At 40.3% G+C, this 21,236-nt stretch overlaps 1 protein-coding gene across 1 annotated transcript in view; it reads right to left on the bottom strand.

The window, feature by feature from the left end:
• Positions 1–5,169, bottom strand: part of cox10 (cytochrome c oxidase assembly factor heme A:farnesyltransferase COX10) — a 52,459-nt gene extending 47,290 nt beyond the window's left edge. Inside the window, exons 1-4 of the mRNA XM_083556606.1 lie at positions 5,014–5,169; positions 3,500–3,642; positions 3,154–3,427; positions 1,213–1,337 (exon numbers count right to left, since the gene is read on the bottom strand). Of these exons, the coding sequence (XP_083412732.1) occupies positions 1,213–1,337; positions 3,154–3,427; positions 3,500–3,642; positions 5,014–5,044 (573 nt within the window). The 5' untranslated portion in view covers positions 5,045–5,169. The remainder of the gene's footprint in view (positions 1–1,212; positions 1,338–3,153; positions 3,428–3,499; positions 3,643–5,013) is intronic.
• Between the last annotated feature and the right edge of the window lie 16,067 nt (positions 5,170–21,236).

Below are 21,236 nucleotides of genomic sequence, written 5' to 3'. Positions count from 1 at the left end.
GGGATGGACAGACTGCACCCCCAACCCTCCTCGGCTCACGTTTTTCTTTTTCTTTTTTTTTCTTTGTCTATAATGAATGTAAACGTGCCCAAATATATACGTTTTGCGCGACGGGGGCCCTTTTTTTCTTTTATTGATAAACTATGAACAGTATTTGTACAGTTATTATATTACAAAATAACAATATACTACTCCATACTGATCACCCTGAGTAGGCTGGACCATGTCTCAGCTTTCAACACGACGGGGTCATCAGAACGCATCTCCATCGTGACTCAGGAACTGCCTGTATTGCACTCAAGTGTCCATCAGTGAACAGTTGATAACCATTAGGGATCTCTGTAAAGCTGCTCGGGGACGATGTCCATTGTTAAAAAACTTTATCCAAATACAAGTGAACTAAATTGAGAATTGAAGTTACAAAGGACTGAGCCGAGGTAAGGAGAAGATCAGCCGGTTCGTGGAACGTCCTTCCAGATGCTCATAAGTTCCAGGAAAAACAAATATTTTTGTAAACATTTTCAACTGGACTCTAACCAATCGAGTCGAGAATACAAATTTTTGCACTAACAAACCATCATTAATGCTTATCAGAAGCAAAGCCACAATCAGGAAATTATTCCGCAGCGTTTGTGTCCGAGGGGAACTGATATGAAGGATGACACGGCACTTTGAAGCTAAAATTGGCAATGTTGTGCGTTTCCGAGGAACCTTTATCTATAGTTTGACATGCAAACAATATTCTCCAGAAGTTTCCTGTGGTCTATGGTTCAGAGGAAAGGCTATCTATATATATATATATATATATATATATATATATATATATATATATAAAAATGACAAGAAGTCCGCATATGTGACCTCCCAAATTCTGCTCTGGATCTTGGGTCTGTTTTCTCAACAAGAATTCCGAGCTCCGATCATCAACAGAAAACACAGCAGCACCTCTTTAGTCTAAACGGACCGATCCGAGTTGGGGAAAGTGGGAGCTCAGTGGTTAAGACGTTGGACTTCTGATTAGTAAGTCACAAGTTCAAATCCCAGCACCACCAAGATGCCACTGCTGGGCCCTTGAGCAAGGCCCTTAATCCTCAACTGCTCAGTTGTAGAAATGATATGATAAGTCACTGTGAATGCTGTAAATGGCTCAATGTCTTGCCATCCAGCTTCAATTGCACCTGGTTAGAAGATTGTTATATATAAATGACTGACCTGGTTAATAGAATTGGCCATGCATGAAGAGAGCCCTGTTCCAACTGTGGCCAGTGTGAAGGTGATTGGGTCAAAGGGCACAGGAGCCATGGCGTAGCCCGCCGCCGCCGTCGTGACCACAAGCGCTGAGGATGATGAAGAAACAGAAGCATGACAAAATGAACAGCGGACAATCTGCGTTACTATCAACTAAAATATCTTTTAGCTATTTACAGCTGAACAATTTCGATCGGAGATTTGCATTATTCACATTCCCGAGTAAAAACGACCAAAATATCAATAATATTCAATTCAATTCGCGGTTTTATTAATAGAAATTGTCCCAAAGCAGCTTTAAACACAGATTTTAGTATCATCAATTTGTCCCTGTACGATTATCCCTAATGAGCAAGCCAGAGGTGATGGTGGGAATCCATTAAACGGTATGAGGAAGAAACCTGGAGAGGATCTTGGCTCGAAAGGGAACCAGATCAAATACACTGGTGTCAAACGCAACCAAAGACAGGGGCAGATTTAAACACTACAGAAGGTCAAGATCTAAAAGCCAAACACTGACAACATTTACTAAACTGGACTGGGTCAGGTTTAAAAATTAGAGACGGAAAGACACTGCAGTGATTTTACCTGCTTCTCACAGATCAACCTTGTGGACAAAATGTTCACCTGCTGCCTAATAAATCCCACCCACTGACAGGTGACGTGATGAGATCATCAGTGTTCTTTACTTCACCTGTTGTAATGTTATGATGTCATAATATTATGCCTGGTAGGTAGGTGGGTGGGTGGATGGGTGGACAGGCAGACATACAGACAGGCAGACATACAGACAGGCAGACATACAGACAGGCAGACATACAGACAGGCAGACATACAGACAGGCAGACATACAGACAGGCAGAGGCAGACAGGCAGAGGCAGACAGGCAGAGGCAGACAGGCAGAGGCAGACAGGCAGAGGCAGGCAGACAGACAGACAAACATATAGACAGAAGCAGACAGGCAGGCAGGCAGGCAGGCAGGCAGGCAGACAAACAGGCAGGCAGGCAGGCAGACAAACAGGCAGGCAGGCAGGCAGGCAGACAGACAGACAGACAGACAGATGCAGGCAGACAGACAGAGGCAGGCAGGCAGGCAGGCAGGCAGGCAGGCAGGCAGGCAGACAAACAGACAGGCAGGCAGACTTCCTTTACTTGAGTTACTTTATCTATTTATTAAGTTACTGCTCATTTTCTGACCAATTTAACGCTTCATATTTTGTCATTTTGGTCTTCAGTAGATTTTATTCCGTGTGCAACTTGACCAGGCACAATATATTTCCAGGATTACACACTTTTTTGGTTATATTCCAACAATCACCTGAGAAACCCACGTGCCTTATTCCTCTTCCTCTTCAAAAATGCAAAATCTAAGCTTTTACCTCTGACACTGGGAGACTCCGAACATCAATGTTCAACACGTACACAAACTCCTGTGACTGCACAAAGCTGGCGTTATCAAAAAGACCGCATTAAATACCGACATGTGATTTCAATCGGAGACAATGTTCCGGAAACCCCGCCTCCGATTGGAAATGAAAACAGGGGTTTCTGTAAGTTTCAACAAATAGAATTTAAGACTTTTTAAAAACCTTTTTTAAGAGCATTAAGAATGAAATCAACCCTGGTACACTGCGAGAGATTCGCAATAATAAAAAGGCAGCAGATTGGCTGTTGGTCTCAATTGTAGTCGTAATACTGCGGATTACATTGGGACTAACGAAAGAACACCACAGTAACTACTGAATCAAAATGTCATTTCAATAAGCAGTAGGGGTTGCGTTACGTGAACGGAACATGCTTTAAATCAATAAAGGACTAACATTTAGATTTGTTTAAAACGTTACTTTTTTAACCTCCCCATCTGCAGACGCTGGAATATGTTCCGCTGAACCGCTCATACATACCAGTGAGTTTGATTTTAGAGAGCCGAGCGTAGATCCCTGGTAACTCCGAGAAGTTGACGCTCAGTTCCTTCCACTGTCGCGCCTCTATCCGAGCCTGTCTGACCGCCTCGGGCTCGGCGCCGGGCCTCGTGGCTGTTACGGCGGGTACGGGTTTAACATGTGTGATCTCCTGAATCTGCCCGAGAACCGGATCGTCTCTTTCTTTCAGTGTAGAGCTCACCGGCTCCTGCTTCGGCCGCGTTTGCTGGCTCAGAACCCCACTCGCCTTCACATACTGAGGAACAAATAAACAATTCTATACATAGAACAGAGCGACTTTCATTTCTCTCATTTAAACAAATCGTACCTGTCGTTTGAGGAATCGCAGGTGCTGGAAGGTGATCCATTGCGCAGGGTCGCTCCTGCAAAGCTGCACTAAGGTCCGGATGCTCCTCTGAGTTCTGGGGTTGTTGATCACACGCGTCGGGTTCACGCCGGCGCCAATCAGACCTGCGAAACACCAACAAAATGAATAAGGACGTGATGGTTAGCTGCTGCAAAATAAATTAACAAAGCAAATTTGCCTCGATGCTTTTTTGTCCATTTAACTAACCACGAAGCACTGTGTTTCCCCACGGATCGTTATTACTGACGCACAATGAAAGAAAACGTACTTCTTATACGATTAGTCGATTAATCGATTTGAAAAATCGTTTAAATACCGGATTGCTAAAATAATCGACAGTAGCAGGCCTACACTTTAGTAAATGTATGATTTGCTGTCTTCTGAAGAAATAAATGAGAACTCGACATTTGCAGAGCATCATTTTCCGATAATTGAATGGCAAAATCGGATCGCACTGCATCGTTATATATGCGTGAATCGTATCGTATCACATCGGGAATCACATCCATCGGATACTTAAAAGCCGTTTCTTACTGGAACCCATGTCAAGCTGAAGACCCAAAATATCAGATACCATGTGAAAAATCTGGGAATAAGACTGGGAAGTGGTTGCTCAATAAGGTTCTGGGTTACTTATCCAGATACTGTCAATCTGCTCAAAGGGCTGAGATCAGGACTGACCATGCACTTTGACCCCAGCTTACTGACAAGCAGAAATATAGATATCTACATACACACACTCTGAATTCTGGTCGGAGTTCAAATCCCAAGGATGCCACTGCACAGTACTAACTCAACCCTCAAATGCTCTCGCTCATATATATATATATATATATATATATATATATATATATATATATATATATATATATATATATATGAGCGAAGATATAGCACTTTCAGTAAATTCCAAGGTATCATGTCAACACTTAAAGGAAACCGAGAAGCTTTCTATAAATAAACACACCCCTATGTGTTCTAACATGAGCTTAGGATCCATATGATCACTGTCAAGCTTCTGTTCCTAGTGTTTACTAAAAACATTTTTTTAATTTACACAATGCTAATGAAAGTAAAGATCTCTGATTTAGAGCTTATCTAAAAGTGTTCATTCTCACACACACACATGAATAAGACATTATGCTTCTTTATGCTGAACAATAACACAGACAGAGGTCTCCTAGAAGGTCAGCTCGGGTTCAGTTCCAATTCACTTCTCGCTCACTACACAAAAGCACTACATAGAGAGCTGAAAAACGGCGTCTACCGCCCTATGTAGTGCACAACATTACCAGGAAGTGCATTTAAGATACGGCCCCAAGCCTGCTAATATAGACACAGGCTCGTGTTAGCTTAACCGCTAGTTCATCCTCACGCAGCACCAAGGAGGCTAAGCTAATCGGCTAAGCGAACACGGGCAATTTATGCTAGCTCGAAATTTATTCCCGGCGCGTGTTTCACATGCTCTCGCCGACCTGCTGCACGGCCACACGGCGTCTTAAACATGTTCTTCGCCTTCAGACCCGCTACACCGGTGTCCTCCTCACGGTAGGCTGCGCGCCGCCATCTTGGAACGGAAGGACCGCCTCATCCGGTCACGTGACCAAAAACCTTGTGGGTGGAATATGAAATGTGGAGCATGTGTTTGATTAATAATAATAATAATTATATATATATATATATTTGTACAATAAAACTGAGGCAATTGTGTTTATTTACTTACAATAATATTTGTTATTAAAACTGATGATGATGATGATGATGATGATGATGTTTTATTATTATTATTATTATTATTATTATTATTATTATTATTATTATTATTAATACAATTAGTAGTGGTAATAGTAGTGACATGTAGTCACTAGTTAATAGTAGTAAAATGAAGGAACAAAAAATAAATAAATTATTATATATTTGGTTATCAAAATAAAACAGTCCAGTAGACCAGCAGCAGCAGTTTAATTATTATTATGAATGTATTATTATTTATGAATGTTTCATATAATACACAATTACCAGTCATTTCTAAAAACCTGCTTAAAACAGTGTGATTTTGGATTCAACATTACTATTTAAGGTAACGGAGATATATATATATATAAATAAACATAAATAGTGATGATAGTGATGACAGTGTCTCTTACATAGATTTACATTTATGGCCCTTCTGCAGAGCAACTAATAATGATCTCTTTTATATGACACAGCTGTTGAGGGTTGAGGGCCTTGCACAAGGGCCCAGCAGTGACAGCTTGGCTGTGCTGGGATTTGACATTCCAACCTTCCAATCAGATGTCCAACATATTATCCAGTGAGTTACCACTTTCCTATCAGAGCCTACAACACTGGATTTGGGTAATAGGAAAATATTTATGCCTGATCTTAGCTTGTGATTAAACTTGATGGGACTTTCCAACCATAAAATTTTTTCCTGTCTGCCAGATTTCTTTTGTTTTCCTCATTGCCCTGCTCGAAAACATACCTCAGTGTCAAAGCCTGAATGGCTGAGTGAGCTATAAATCCTGTAGTCATTGATCCATGCTATGATTCAATCCATCGTAATTGCAGTCGTAATTAATAGAAACGCATTTTTTTCGCCGGTTTCATCTACACACTAGATTATATGTGTGGGCATTTTGGCGTTCCGAAGACCCTTTGTAGAGTTTAGCATGACCGTTAAGGTTGTGTTCTTGCGGCTATGCTACTTTTCCATTCTCACTTTATCCACTGCCACGTTACAGTGGCCTATCTGAAATCTGGGCTGCCAGACAACCCCTGTCGCTTGCCAATAAATCTGTGTCGCGGATGGGATTCGTTTAACTCTAAATTGCCATCTCGTTCATTGTCTGGCCCTTTGCCTCGATGCCCTTGCCTGTCCTCTGCGTGGACAGTTATTTATGTGTGCGATCATGCTGGTGGCCAGAGCTGCCAATAGACCGCTTGCTGATTACTTTGACTTTGCCTTTCTGGTGGACTCCAGCTGTGGCCATACATAATCACGTCTCCTACAAGTGTGTACATTACTGCCCTAAATGATCACCAGATAGCGTCCAATCATGCTTCCATGATTCTCTGAGAATGTCAGTGTAAATTCAATCAAACACATACACACATTTAGACTCATTTACTCGCTTTAATACAGCATCATGACAGGATTCATCTTCCCTGTTTGGGTGAAGCTGTTCCCAGTGGAAAGCCATCAGGGTCAGCAAGTCCCAATCACAATCGCTGACTTATGATTGAATATATTTATGTCCCTGAATATGTATCCAATTATTCCTAAAAGTCTGTTCTCTTCATTTCATAGCGTTCCACTCGACTGTAAATTTACCATCACATCATGGGTCAAAGGTATCTATCTGCCGTAAGGACGTTCCGTAGCTTACAAATCCACGGTGCTTGAAACTTACTTTAACCAATCAGATTGCAATTCGGCAAACAATCATGTTTGCTTTTTCACGTCTAATGATCGGATGTTTAGAGAGTATATCAGTCAGAGCTTGCAACCCGCAACTGTAGAAAAACTGCACAAGCTTAAATATATTTGTGTGTATTTATTATCAGATTTTTCATTCCACAATGTCAGACAGAGGACAATAAACTGATTTGGACATAGATACACTTACAAGGACATTTACAAAACGGACTTTTAAAGAGATGTCCAGGAAAGAGTAGCCAATCTGTTCAAAATGGTTGTTATGCTTTTTCTTGAACCCTTTATTCTTTTCTGCACAGAAGAAATGCACAAAAATGCTAATTACAGTGGAACCCACTTATCTCGACCTCGGTTAACTCGACAACCCTATTAAGTCGACGTTTTTAAAGTGGAACCGCCGAATTCTCGCTTTGTCTAAGCATTTTTTATCGGTTATGTCGACGAACCCTGATATCTCGAGCACAAGGGGGGGAAATGTACCATTTAACGTCAGTTATCTCGATCGGCACTGTGCAGCCGCAGAAGAACTCGTGAAAGTGGCGGAAAGATCAAACCTTCCAGATGCTACAGGTGTTGTATTGTATACTGGTGAATCTCTGCTGTTAGTTAGTGCACATATGCCTTTTGTTGTTAAATGTTATGCGATGAACGGGAGGCGAAAGTAGAAGCGTGGCGCTGAACAGCACACGGGAGAACGTGGGATGAGCAGCAAAAGCATAGAATGAACATCGGCAGGATCGGGGGGGAATCCGCAATGCGCTTTGGAAAGAAAAGCCCACCCGTTGAGAGAGTGCCGGTGGGAAGACACGTACCGGGATACACATGACCGATAACAACGACCGCCGTGAACCAACATATACCTACAATAACGGACGGTGAGAGTGTGGAAGTGTAAATAGGAGCTGGTGATGATGATAAACGAGCACCAGATGTGCGCGATTGAAGCCGGGAGCTTCAGAGAAAGCGGCCGAGAAAGCACCTGCCACGCTGAAGGGGGCTGAAGGGGGCGTGGCAGGTGGATTCCTGACAGTTAACAAACATGTATGTACATTTTTATAGCATGCCTTCATCAAACAAATCGCGGCAACGCTGTTGTGTAAAAAACCCTCCAAAAACACGTGCATGTACATTCTCATTTATTAACGCACATCATGTACATAAAGAAATTTCAAGCACGTTAATATACTGCCGCCATTTTAATTTTCGTTTATCTCCATCATCGGTTATCTCGATGCTTTTTGGCGTCCCCCTAGGACATCGACATAACCGGGTTCCACTGTATTTGATGTGGTTTATATTAATGCTTCTGCATCTTTCTACTAGAGATTCCTGTCTGTGATGCAGCACATCGTTTCTGTATAATACTGATGGTTTCTAAAGCTGTCATAATAAGGGTATTAAGAGGTGGATTGATTCAGGTAGAACACCACTGAAGACCTAGGTGTGTAAAGCACAGCCCACCACTGACTGTTTCCATAGTAGAGTCAGATTTCGGTTTAGCATGTATTCAACCTCCTCCTTAATGTTTGATCTTATGTGTTTTCTGATCGGTTTTTCTGCTCAACACAGTTTGAAAGAGCAGTTAATTAATCAAATAATGAATCAAGTTGCTGCACACTTCCTGTCAGCTCTAAGCAGCTTCTCTCCTCATTCAAAGCGAAAGATTTCTGTCCACAGAATCTATTTCAATAGATGTTTTTTGTTTGATTTTTTCACAAGCGATGCTCAAACCATCCTATCTGGAACCCACAACCATCCACGATTACTTATGTCAGATTTTCCTAAAGTCTTTCCTGGCAGCGCAAACCAGCCTGGCCATTCATAACGAAACCTTTCCACCCACAGGTTTATCATGGTTTCTGGATGTTTTTTGTTTTTTGCACCATTTTCCTCAAGCCCTTCCTTACAGCCCAACTCAGCTTCCATTCTCCACTGACCTCCTTCATAACAAATCATTTCTCTGATCATCGGCTTTTGTTTTTTGCACCATTCTGTTTAAACATACATCAGAAAATCACCGGAGATTGTTTTTTAATGGTCAAACCATCTTATCTGGCATCGACAACCATGCCATGGTTACTGAGATCTCAGATTTTTCTCAGTTCCGATATACAACGGGAATGTCACCGGAAGCTCTCCCAGCTGCCACCTGATTGGCTGATTGAATAATTGCCTCAATGCACAGTTTTTTGTTTTAAAGTGGTTTATTTATTTGCGATTGGGACCCAAATGATAAAGAAACATGGCACCTCATTTCATACTAATATTTCATAATTATTAATAATGTGTTTGCTCTTATTCATTCTTTATCACCACATTGTCTGCGTAAAGCTGCTTTGAGACAATGTTTATTGTTAAACGTGCATTACAAATAAAAACGAATTTAATTGAATGGAATTAAATTGTTTGACACTTTGCTTCGTCATCACTAAATACAGTGAGGAAAATAAGTATTTGAACACCCTGCTATTTTGCAAGTTCTCCCACTTAGAAATCATGGAGGGGTCTGAAATTGTCATCGTAGGTGCATGTCCACTGTGAGAGACATAATCTAAAAAAAAAAATCCAGAAATCACAATGTATGATTTTTAAACTATTTATTTGTATGATACAGCTGCAAATAAGTATTTGAACACCTGAGAAAGTCAATGTTAATATTTGGTACAGTAGCCTTTTGTTTGCAATTACAGAGGTCAAACGTTTCCTGTAGTTTTTTACCAGGTTTGCACACACTGCAGGAGGGATTTTGGCCCACTCCTCCACACAGATCTTCTCTAGATCAGTCAGGTTTCTGGCCTGTTGCTGAGAAACACGATGTTTGAGCTCCCTCCAAAGATTCTCTATTGGGTTTAGGTCTGGAGACTGGCTAGGCCATGCCAGAAAATAAACCATTTTAAGAAAAAAAAATAAGTTTTGCAGGTTAGCCTTCTCAATAAATTTATTTTGAATTTGATGGCTGCAACACGTGTCAAAAAAAGAAATTTAAATCTTAATTCGTCTGACTACAGAACAGTTTTACACTTTGTTCCGGATCATGTTCACGTATGATTTCTTCTTTGCACGATAGAGATTGAACCTGCATTTGTGGATGACATGGTGAATTGTGTTCACACAATGAGGTGTTAAAGAGTCGGTGATTTCCATTTCAGAATCATAACTATGTATTAAAAGCAGTGGCGTCTGAAGATCACAGGCATCCAATATTGATTTTTGCTCTTGTCATTTGTCAGATTTCTCTACATTCTTTGACACTTTTGATGATTTTATGTATATAATAATATATTAATAATATATTAAAATATAAAAAAAATATAAAATATTAAAAAATATAAAATATTAAAGAAAATATTTTTTTAAATATAAAAAATATATATTTTAATATATATAATATGTCATTCATTCATTTTCTCCCGCTTATCCGTAATTTGGGTCGCGGGGGCAGCAGTCTAAGCAGGCCCCCGCCTCCGACTGCTGCCCAATCCTCATAGCACCGTCCCTTACGGTCCCTCCTGCAGGTGGTGAGCCCACGGGAAGGCTGCCCCACGTCACGGACCTTGATATTTCCCTCATAAGGGACCCCCGGAGCATTGAGGGTTAAGGGCCTTGCTCAAGGGCCCAAGAGTGGCAGCTTGGCGATACCGGGGCTTGAAGCCCAGACCTTCCGATCGCCAAACCAGCGCCTTAACCGCTGGAGCCACCACTCCCCCTTATATATAATATATTACTATTAAATTAATATATTGAGGAACATTATTCTAAAAGAAACTCTTTCATAGGTTGGTAAAGCTCTGCCACTTTTTACTTCGGAGAGACTCTGCCTCTCTGAGATGCACTATTTATCATTTGTCATTTGTTCATTTTCTCCCGCTTATCCGTAATTCGGGTCGCGGGGGCAGCAGTCTAAGCAGGCATACCCCGCCTTCGACTGCTGCTCAATCCTCACAGCACCGTCCCTTACGGTCCCTCCTGCAGGTGGTGAGCCCACAGGAAGGCGGCCCCACGTCACTCCGACGTCACGGACCTTGATATTTCCCTCGTATTTCCCCCTTTTTACTGACTTGTCATTAATAAACCTCATTAGTTTTTCAAATATTTCTTTTTAAAAACTTTTTTTGAGACGTGCTTTAATTCGAAATGATTTTTGAATGTAATTTTTTCTATAAAATGTCCTCAGTTTAATAATTTGATATGTTTTCTTTCTATCATGAATAAAATATAGACTAAAATATGAGATTTGTAAATAATTGCGCTCTGTTTTTATTTATCCACAGCACCCAACACTTTTCTTGCAATTGGGCTTGTACACAAAGTTGCGCTTTTATAATCCTAGACAGCTCGCTCATGAATGAGAAGCTGTGGATCCCAGACATCCCATTCCCCTGATTCATCTGCTTCATTACAGTGGCTTCCTGCCCAGCCCTATACTCTTGTCAGATTACCCACAGTAATCTCACGCTCCCATCCAGATACAGGCCTGATAAATGTCAACGATGCCCAGCAGCATTGATAACAACCCGCAGGCTCCTGCTCTCCTACAGAATGCCATTACAGCCTCAGCGCTTTAGATTTGATTTCAGCTCCGACCTCTGTGACCTCTTTCTGCAGGAGGGTTTTGATGCACGTGCTGAAAGGTATTGTTTGAGTGATCAAATCGCATCTTGGGATGAAAAGCGAAGAACTCCCTGACCAGCCGTATGCCCCAGTGCACAGATGGTCGTGAGCACGCTTGTAATATTGCTGTTTGTAAACTGTTTGCATGAGTGTGTTTACATGGGCATGTTTGCCTTATGTGTCATTACAGGAAATGTGCTGACATTGTGCACAATGTGAACGGATGCAAATACGGACGTGCACAAAGACGGATAATGGGGAGTTTGTTGGGAAAGAAACCCAGGCTGTATTTATGTGCATGTGCATGCATGCATTTGTGTGTGTGTGTGTGTGTGTGTGTTTGATTGTGTGAAAGAGGGACAGAGATAAAGGAAAAAGTGAGACTGACATTTTTTGGTTTTATTATTTATTTTACAAATGTTTATGAAAAATAGATGCATTTTTAATAGTTACAAATGCAGATATTTTATTGATTTTTGATCAATATTTTACAGATATACTTATGATTATACTTATTATACTTACTGTTAATAGTAGTAGAAGTATTTCCATTTATTTGCATGTGGATTTTCATTTTTTATCTGATGATTTGACATATGTGGTCACGTGAAATTTCAGGGCATAGCATGTTGGAATGCACCTTTACACCGCTGAAAACTTTTAAATTTTTATGATTTTTTTTCACTTTTGGACAATAAAGAAGAGTTTTTACTTTGGTAGTGTTCTTGAGTTCTGGAGAAGGTGGAGGAGTTCAGGTACCTGGGGTCAACAGTGCAAAGTAATGGAGAGTGTGTTAGAGAAGTGAAGAAAAGAGTGCAGGCAGGGTGGAGTGGGTGGAGAAGAGTGATAACAGGAGTGATTTGTGATAGAAGAGTATCTGTGAGAGTGAAAGGGAAAGTTTATAGGACTGGGGTGAGACCTGAGATGTTGTATAGTTTAGAGACAGTGGCATTGAGTAAAAGACAGGAGGTGGAGCTGGAGGTAGCAGAGCTGAAGATGTTGAGGTTTTTGTTGGGAGTGACGACGATGGACAGGATTAGAAATGAGTTTATTAGAGGGACAGGGCATGTAGGGCGTTTTGGAGACAAGGTGAGGAAGGTGAGATTGAGATGGTTTGGACATGTGCAGAGGAGGGACATGAATTATATTGGTAGAAGAATGCTGAGGATGGAGCCACCAGGAAGGAGGAAAAGAGGAAGGCCAAGGAGGAGGTTTATGGATGCGGTGAGGGAAGACATGCAGGTAGTTGGTGTGAAAGAGGCAGATGTAGAGGACAGGGGGGTATGGAGACAGATGATCAGCTGTGGGGACCCCTAATGGGAGAAGACGAAAGAAGAAGAAGAGAAGTGTTCTTGAGTTCCATTAAATTGAATTCATTTTTATTTTGAGAGTGTAATGGGCATTGTCTCAAAGCAGCTCTACTGAGATAAAACGGTTATAAAGTCACATAAGTGATTGTATAAGTGTAATACTTATAGTTTTCTTCTATATAACTGTCAGTTTATTCCTAATGATCGAGTCAGTGGCAACTGTGGCAAAGAAAAACTCCCTGAGATGGCATGAGGAAGAAACCCTGAGAGGAACCGGACTCAAAAGAAAACCCATCCTCATCCTCAACACCGAATGTTCATTCATTACAGTTCCATCATTGTTGAGGTGTTCAGTGATAGTCGCTTAAATGCACAAAAGATCATGGAAACTGTGGTCCTGAGACACTGTAGTAGACTCTTGATATTGGTAAAAGTCTCAAAACTCTGGATTTGCTCAGTAACCTCATTAATCTTTAGGTTGTCGAGGTAAAAGCATCCACAGCTGAACAGAGTGTCTCCACTTAAAAAGAACTTCATCCAGGGGTAGAGCGTCAGGATGAATTGGGAAGATCTCAAGTTTACAATTTTTTATATTTAACTCAATATATTTACTGCTTTCATTCATCTATCTTTCAGGGTTGTTTTATTCTGGCTCATAAGTTGAAGGATTGGGCGACTGTTTAGAAGGTTGTGAGTTCACATCCCAGCACTTATCACGGGTTGATCTTTGAGAAAGTATAATTCATACCTGATTACTTCAGAAACGAGAGTAAAAATAGAAACCTCTACACTATACACTATAGATGGTATCAGTAACCCAACATTTAAAATAAAACATAAGTTTTGATGCCCTCTTTCCAATATGTTTGAGACTAGATTTTTGTGGTGTTGTTGCATCTGGAAACAAACTAAAGCCATTCATGATCCACTCTGATTGAAAATTGGCTTCAGTCCGGCAAGGCCTTTATGGAATCAGAAGGCAATCTACAACACTTTATAGTAATAAGAGCACAGGTATGAACAATTTCTGAGAAATGCTTTGCAATGAAAAACAAGACGGCATTCAAACCCCTTATCGTGGGCTTTTAAACAACCATTAGTCAGCAGGGACACTAACCGAATGCACATTTCCAACTCCTGAAGTTTGTGAGGTGTGTGGCAGTAAAACCTATTGTGTGACGAAGGAGTGTGGAGATTGAATGAGATGCTTTAGCAGAAGAGGACTAGAGATCAGCAAAAGTCATAAATAGAGACGTGCCTTCACATCGTACATCGTCCATACAGAGACAATGCGAGCGGCAGATGGATGCATTGTGAAAGATGGGACTGTAGAACAATATGGTGGCACCAAGAAAGTCTGTTCAACATCCGTTGCAGTGGTGGTCTTGTCATCATAGGCCCTTTTATCACCGCCTTTCAAAAAGACAATAAACACTCCTTTGTGTGTGTTTGTAAGTGTTTGTGTGTCTGGGTTGGGGTTTAGATAAGGGTTACTGCTTTCTATATTTTTTAGAGATTTCTAATTCGAGCATACATGCATGTTAGATACATATTTCATAATAAAGCAATATATATATATATATATATATATATATATATATATATATATATATATATATATATATATATATATATATATATCAATTTTTGGAATATATTCATTTCGAGTACATATTGTGTACGTATTGTGTTATATATACTGTGTGTGTATATATATATATATATATACAGTACAGACCAAAAGTTTGGACACACCTTCTCATTCAAAGGGTTTTCTTTATTTTCATTACTATGAAAATTGTAGATTCACACTGAAGGCATCAAAACTATGAATGAATTATAATGGAATTATATATGGAATTATATACATAACAAAAAAGTGTGAAACAACTGAAAAATGTCATATTGTAGGTTCTTCAAAGTAGCCACCTTTTGCTTTGATTACTGCTTTGCACGCTCTTGGCATTCTCTTGATGAGCTTCAAGAGGTAGTCACCTGAAATGGTCTTCCAACAGTCTTGAAGGAGTTCCCCGAGAGATGCTTGGCACTTGTTGGCCCTTTTGCCTTCACTCTGCGGTCCAGCTCACCCCTAAATTATCTCGATTGGGTTCAGGTCCGGTGACTGTGGAGGCCAGGTCATCTGGTGCAGCACCCCATCACTCTCCTTCTTGGTCAAATAGCCCTTGATGTCTTCAGTGTGACTCTACAATTTTCATAGTCATGAAAATAAAGAAAACTCTTTGAATGAGAAGGTGTGTCCGAACTTTTGGTCTGTACTGTATATACACCACTATATATATATATATATATATATATATATATATATATATATATATATATATATATATATATATATATATATATACACACACTGTATGTTCATTGTCTGTATTATTTATTTCACTTTATAGGTCTTTAATGGGAATACCTTTAATTGTTTTTACATTTTCTTTGATTGCAGTAGATTTGACAGAGATTTGTAATCAGAAACATGTGCAACTTGCCAAATCTGTGTGTACAGAATTGAATGCAACTGGTGATTAAACAAGAATTTAGAGAGCAAACGGTTTTGTGGTTTGTTATCTATCATGAAATGGAATTACCCGGCACTTGACCTAAATCCCATTGAACTGGTCTGGGATGAACTGAATCGCAAGGTCAGAAAGAAAACTCCAACTAGTGAAAAGCGTTGGCAGGTTTTACAAGAGGCATTACAAAGTATTTCAGCTAAATGTTTATAGCAATGAACTGTCCAGATGCCAAGAGTGTGTAAAGTTGTTTTTCATGCAAAGGAAGACTTTTTTTTTTTTAAAGAGATTTAAGTTAAATCTGTATGTTTATGTATTGTTTGGTCAAAGAGAATCTTCATACCCCTCTCTCTCTCTCTCTCTCTCTCTCTCTCTCTCTCTCTCTCTCTCTCTCTCTCTCTCTCTCTCTCTCTTATATATAGCAATGAGGGAATCTCAAATCTTACGTAAGCTACGTGACAGTACGTTTTAAACATAATCATTGCTTTAATAATAATCTTTAGTGATTAGTCTTGATAGAGAGAGTTCTAAAATCCTGCAGCTAAACAATAATGCATCTGTAAGTCAGGAAGTTGGGATAAAAGTATCAAAAAAATGTACGCCTGGATACCAACACTAAATTTTTGCATATTATAGATTCTTAGAGCTTATAAAAAACTTCTTTTTTCAGCTTCGCTACCCAAACGAGAAACTTCACACGTCACCTAGTTCCAGCAGCAGCCCAACCTCTATGTGTGTTTTCACTTTAAAACTTTTGAAAATAAGCCGCGCTTTCATATGAGGAAAAAAAAAACCCCCGCTCCTCGCCTAAATGGGAAAAGCGCTTGTTTCGTGGGACTGATGTCCGAGTCCATGCCTCGGTTCTCGGCACTTGGCTGACTCGCTGTAAAATCGGTTCAGTAAAAAAGGAACCAGATCTTGTGTGCCTGGAATTCGACTTTTACTTCCTTAATGTAAACACCAGACTCCGGCACTCAGTGGTGTAAAGGTGACATACTGAAACAATCTAGAGTAAGTCCAGGCCCTGGTTTGTACTTCAACTGAAGTCTGAAGTACCATTAATAGACATAGCTAAGTGTGAACGAGGCTCCGCGATCCTCTTTGGCAATGCTGTTTTTCATTCCGGACCAGCTCAGGCTCGATGAATAACTACACAACTGTTCCCATAAACTAACCGTCCGCAACAAGCGAAGGCACCATGACCTGTCATCACCCTTGCTGATTTATGTGCTCGGTCCTGGTGGGTTTCAGCAGGAGCATTAATTCTTGGACAGCTAGTCATTTGAACTATAGCAGTTAAGGCAGACACGGAGAGAAAGAGGGGATCAAAAAAAAAGCCCAGACAGACAGTGCCAGGAACAGTTGCGGTGACACTCCTATGTTTATAATTGATTTTCAAGGGCAGCATTCTTGTTGTCAGAGGACGGTTAACAAGCTACAGGCTGGCTCCCCCCAAACGCCTGAACATCCCAAACACCCCCATTCCCTTTTGCACCCAGATGGCACCAGGGCAAAATACTAGGATCAGCCAACTTGAATGGAATTGGTTAAAGGGATAGTTTATGGCTCTCATCTTCAAAAACCCAAAAAATCCCTCCTGCTTTAAAAAATTTTATCATTAACCGAACAAGTGCACAAAATAACGGAAAGTATGCTGATACATATACCACATCCCGGATCAGCATTTTGAGAACATTTAAGAACGTCAATCCTGGATGAAGTTCTCAGTGCACTCTCACTAGGCACTTCCACTTCGTTGCTCCACAGGTATTCCTTTGCTTTATCGCAGCCTACAGTATGTATACATCGAAAGCTCCTTTTTCTCTGGGAGACTCGGAGGCTAAGCCAGTAATTGGCCACGCATCATCAATCTCGCAAAGCCGTTCCTTTCACCAAAAGTCCCATCCGAGTTTCAAGAAGACAAATGGGACCGAGTCGCCTCCCAGTTGCCAGCAAGCAGACCCTGGGTGGAGGAAGCAGCCATGTGGTCTGTGAGAAACCACAATGTGGAACGTTCATCTGGTTTATGTCACCAGGATGAACTTTGCGTCAAATGCAAAAGGCCATGAGACTCTGTGTCCTTTTGAGGCAGGGAGGCCGGCCGAGACACAAGAAAGAATGGGTGGGGAACAGGCATATTTTGAGGCCTGTTGCAGACATTAAGCATTTCTTCTCCCCCTGTTACTTAAACTTGGGTCTGTGGTTTTTGATCTCTGCACGGCATGTATATAAATATATATACATATATTTAAAAAAGACCTGCTGTCCATTTCCAGTTCCTTCAGCATTGTTGCTACTTGCGATATCGATATGAGTGGAAACTTGTATCAGGAAGGATGTTCACCAATTGAGGTCAATGGGGACTGAGAATCTTTTGCACAGGGTGTGCTGGGTTTGGATTCCTTCCATGTGTCCATGGTTTGGCTGTAAATGAATGAGAAGGAAAACTTTGTCATAAAAAACGGAAAGAGTCGAGAGGCTTCTGCAGGCTTCCTCGTGTGTTTATAGACGTGGCTCAGATATACAGTAATTGTCCTCGATTAAAATGTCTTTCCCATCAGCAATTTCTCTGGCAAAATCATCCACGTTGCTACCACTATTAGTGTCCATCCGATGATCTCGTAGACAGTAGAGGTCAAGGTTCGGTATGTACCTCGGATTTTAAGTCACGGTACGGTAAAGTTTCGGAACGGTTAGGGGAAGAAATGCAAAACATTAAATTGCTTGTTGTTGTTTTTTTATTAATGCAGTTTATTATTGTTAACATTTGTGAACATCAAAAGTTTAAATTCTTCGAATAATTGTTAATAAAATGGCCGCTACAATACAAATCGATACAAATGCGCGGAAAAAAACGAAAACCCTGTACTGAAAAAGTTCAGTACGGATACATGTACCGTTACACCCCTAGTAAACACAAGACATACTGTACAGACCAATATTTAGACCTAGACTTTGTACTTGTATGTGGTAAAGACGAGGAGGCTGTTCATCTACTGCCTTACCCTTCTGTAAAAGATAAACAAGCAGAGGGAAAAACAGTGTCTAATTCTCCTCGGTGTCTGAACGTAGGTATGTCACTGATGTTACTGTATAAATCTATGTTCCAGTGGTGACCAGAGGCCCGGATGGGAATGCGGTCCCACTGCACTTTGTACTGGTCTCGGTGATGTAAATTCTGTAGCATTCAGAATTGCACATAAATTAAGCTGCGGTTGAATGCTCTCTAAGACGTCGTTTGCCTTTCTGCGGAAAAAAACCCCAATTCGTCAATGTCTATATTCCAAAATCGAGGATTTTTCATCTGATTTTTGCCAGTCAGTTCCGCATTTAAATTGCACAGTTCACACAAGCGTTACGAAAAACGTTAAATAAATGGCCATACGATCGATGGGTAGAACGGTCCAGCGCAAACACTTTTTTGATTATTTTACCCAGAACGATCCTTTCGTTATTGTAAGTGTAGACGAAATGTGGAAAGTCAAAGCAAACAGAAATACTTAGGCAAGAAAACACATGTTGCTGGCCGTCCTCTCTGAAGAAAATCGGATCTGCAGGGATTCTTTCGGCTTTCTTTTACGCGAACGAGTGACTTAAACGAAGTCCTGCCTTTTGGACGTTTATCGGTTCGAGATCATTTCCAATCAATAAAATGCAGACAAGCAAAACATTATCGCCCATCATTCCAAGAACCACAGAGCCATTTGTTTTTTACTCTATAACCTCATTTTATACATCTGAAATGCAGCGTATTGATTTCAAGACATGAAACCCAAATGTTGGGCAGTTTAAAACTTTCCACAAGATTTTAAGGGGTTACGGTCTTTTTTTTTTTCTTTAAGAGAATATATGATGTCTATAACACAATATTTTAAATGACCTAAGACATACCAATAGCAAGCCATTAAATAGGTCTCTGATGGACAAGTAGGAGTGTATACACTTTGGGATTTGCTGTTATAGGAAAAAAGCGTGCCAAAGGACATGTACTTTTTATCCATTTACAGTTTAATGAGAAACGTTGCTTGTCTTGCTACAAAGAAAAAGTAAAGAGCGCTTTATTCCTTAAACACTAAAAATTCCTTTAAGGAATTAAAAAATTCACCCTCTTCCTGTTTTGACATTTCGACACCACTGAGGAGGTCCAGCACGAATAGCGGATGGTGCTTGACACGTTTCGAAATGAAGACTTCCAGAACACATTCCGGAAGTGGCAGGAACGCTGGGAGCTCTGTATTACTGTGCAAGGGGACAGGTGATAGTGTGTAAACGTAGATAAATAAAGTATTTCCTTTAAACAGATCTAGTCTTTTTGATACCGCCTTGTATTCAACATCAGGACGAGTAGAAATCGAGAATTCCACACTGCCGTGGTATAACGAAAAATATCAGGTTATAAGGTTTTTTGCTTTAAATAATGTAACAAAAGCATATCTGATTGTCTTTAATGGCCGGTGTGGATCTATAAAGCTGGAAGAAGGATCAGGCAGCGCTCCAAGATCAACATTATATGGTATAAATCGCCACTAGAAGCTCAAGGTCAAATTCTGCTGCATGTCTAGAGACGGAAACCTAACAGCTGGTATATACGCTCTATGTATTCGATTGAGAACAAGACCAGATCATATCAGCCATTTATACTTTTACTCTAAAAATATCCATTCAGGTTTAATTACTTTGCTCCAAAAAAACCCTCATCTATTTGAATTTTATCTCAACACACACACACACACTCACTCACACACAAAGTGCTAAAATGACCGAATGAAAACAAGCAGCACAGTGGCAGGAAAAAACACCGGAACCCATCAGTGCATGACTTTAATTATCAGGCCATGCTTATGTACAGTATAATAGGGAAAAGGTGGCTATGGAAGAAGCCTACATAATTTTTTTTTCCTTCAGCCTTTTCTTGTTCTGTCCAGGTTTCTGCAATTCACGCACACTTCAATTTTATTCGAAAAAAAAAAAAAACATTTGCATAGCAGGAATTATCTGAGTGCTGAGTGTCACACTGGAAGAATGCGCTCAGCTCCAGAACACAGGTGGTGGAAATTAGTCTTTATGTGGTTTTCTCTCTCTTTCTCTCACTCATTCCACTTTTTTCTCTCGCAGGGTCTTGGCGTAACGGATGGCAGGGCACTTCTACGGTTACACTCTAACACTGATGAGCTAAAGCTTCCAAGATCATACCTTTGTAGGACATGAAAAAATTCCAACACGAATGAAAGACACTGTAGACATTAGGAAAAAGGCGGCATCTGTGAAGTAATGAGGTTCTAGGTATATAGTAGATTCATGTAATAAAACACACACACACACACACACACACACACACACACACACACACACACACACACACACACACACTCATAACCGCATAGGGGTTAATATGCATATTAATGGAAAGGATGTTTGTTGGTACCTAAAATCTTGATGAATAATTAAAACATATGTCCCATTTACTTCCATAACCATATATTCATTAAATCAAAATATTGATAAATTTTCTTTTTTTTTTTCTATTTTCTAACCTTTCCCTGATTGGTCGCTGGGATTATGTTTATTTAATAAAGTGTCCTTTGCTAATGAGGTGGATATTACTTTTGGCCTTCTTACTGGTTACATGTCATAATAAAACAGAAGTCATTTTTCTAAGACATATTGACCGTAGTTTCCCAGAGTGCTACACACATTAGTCCTGGCACTAGAGTGCAAAAGAAAGTGCAAAATGTTTTTGGGTTACTTTGTGGAAGTGGGAGCTCAATAGTTAAGACTCTGGGTTACTGATCAGATGGTTGGGGGTTCAA

Source organism: Silurus aristotelis (genome assembly GCF_946808225.1).
Source record: "Silurus aristotelis genome assembly, chromosome: 12".
In the NCBI taxonomy this organism is placed as follows: Eukaryota; Metazoa; Chordata; class Actinopteri; order Siluriformes; family Siluridae; genus Silurus; species Silurus aristotelis.
The sequence above is the reverse complement of the archived record's forward strand: the minus strand, read 5'-3'. Positions and strand labels throughout refer to the sequence as shown.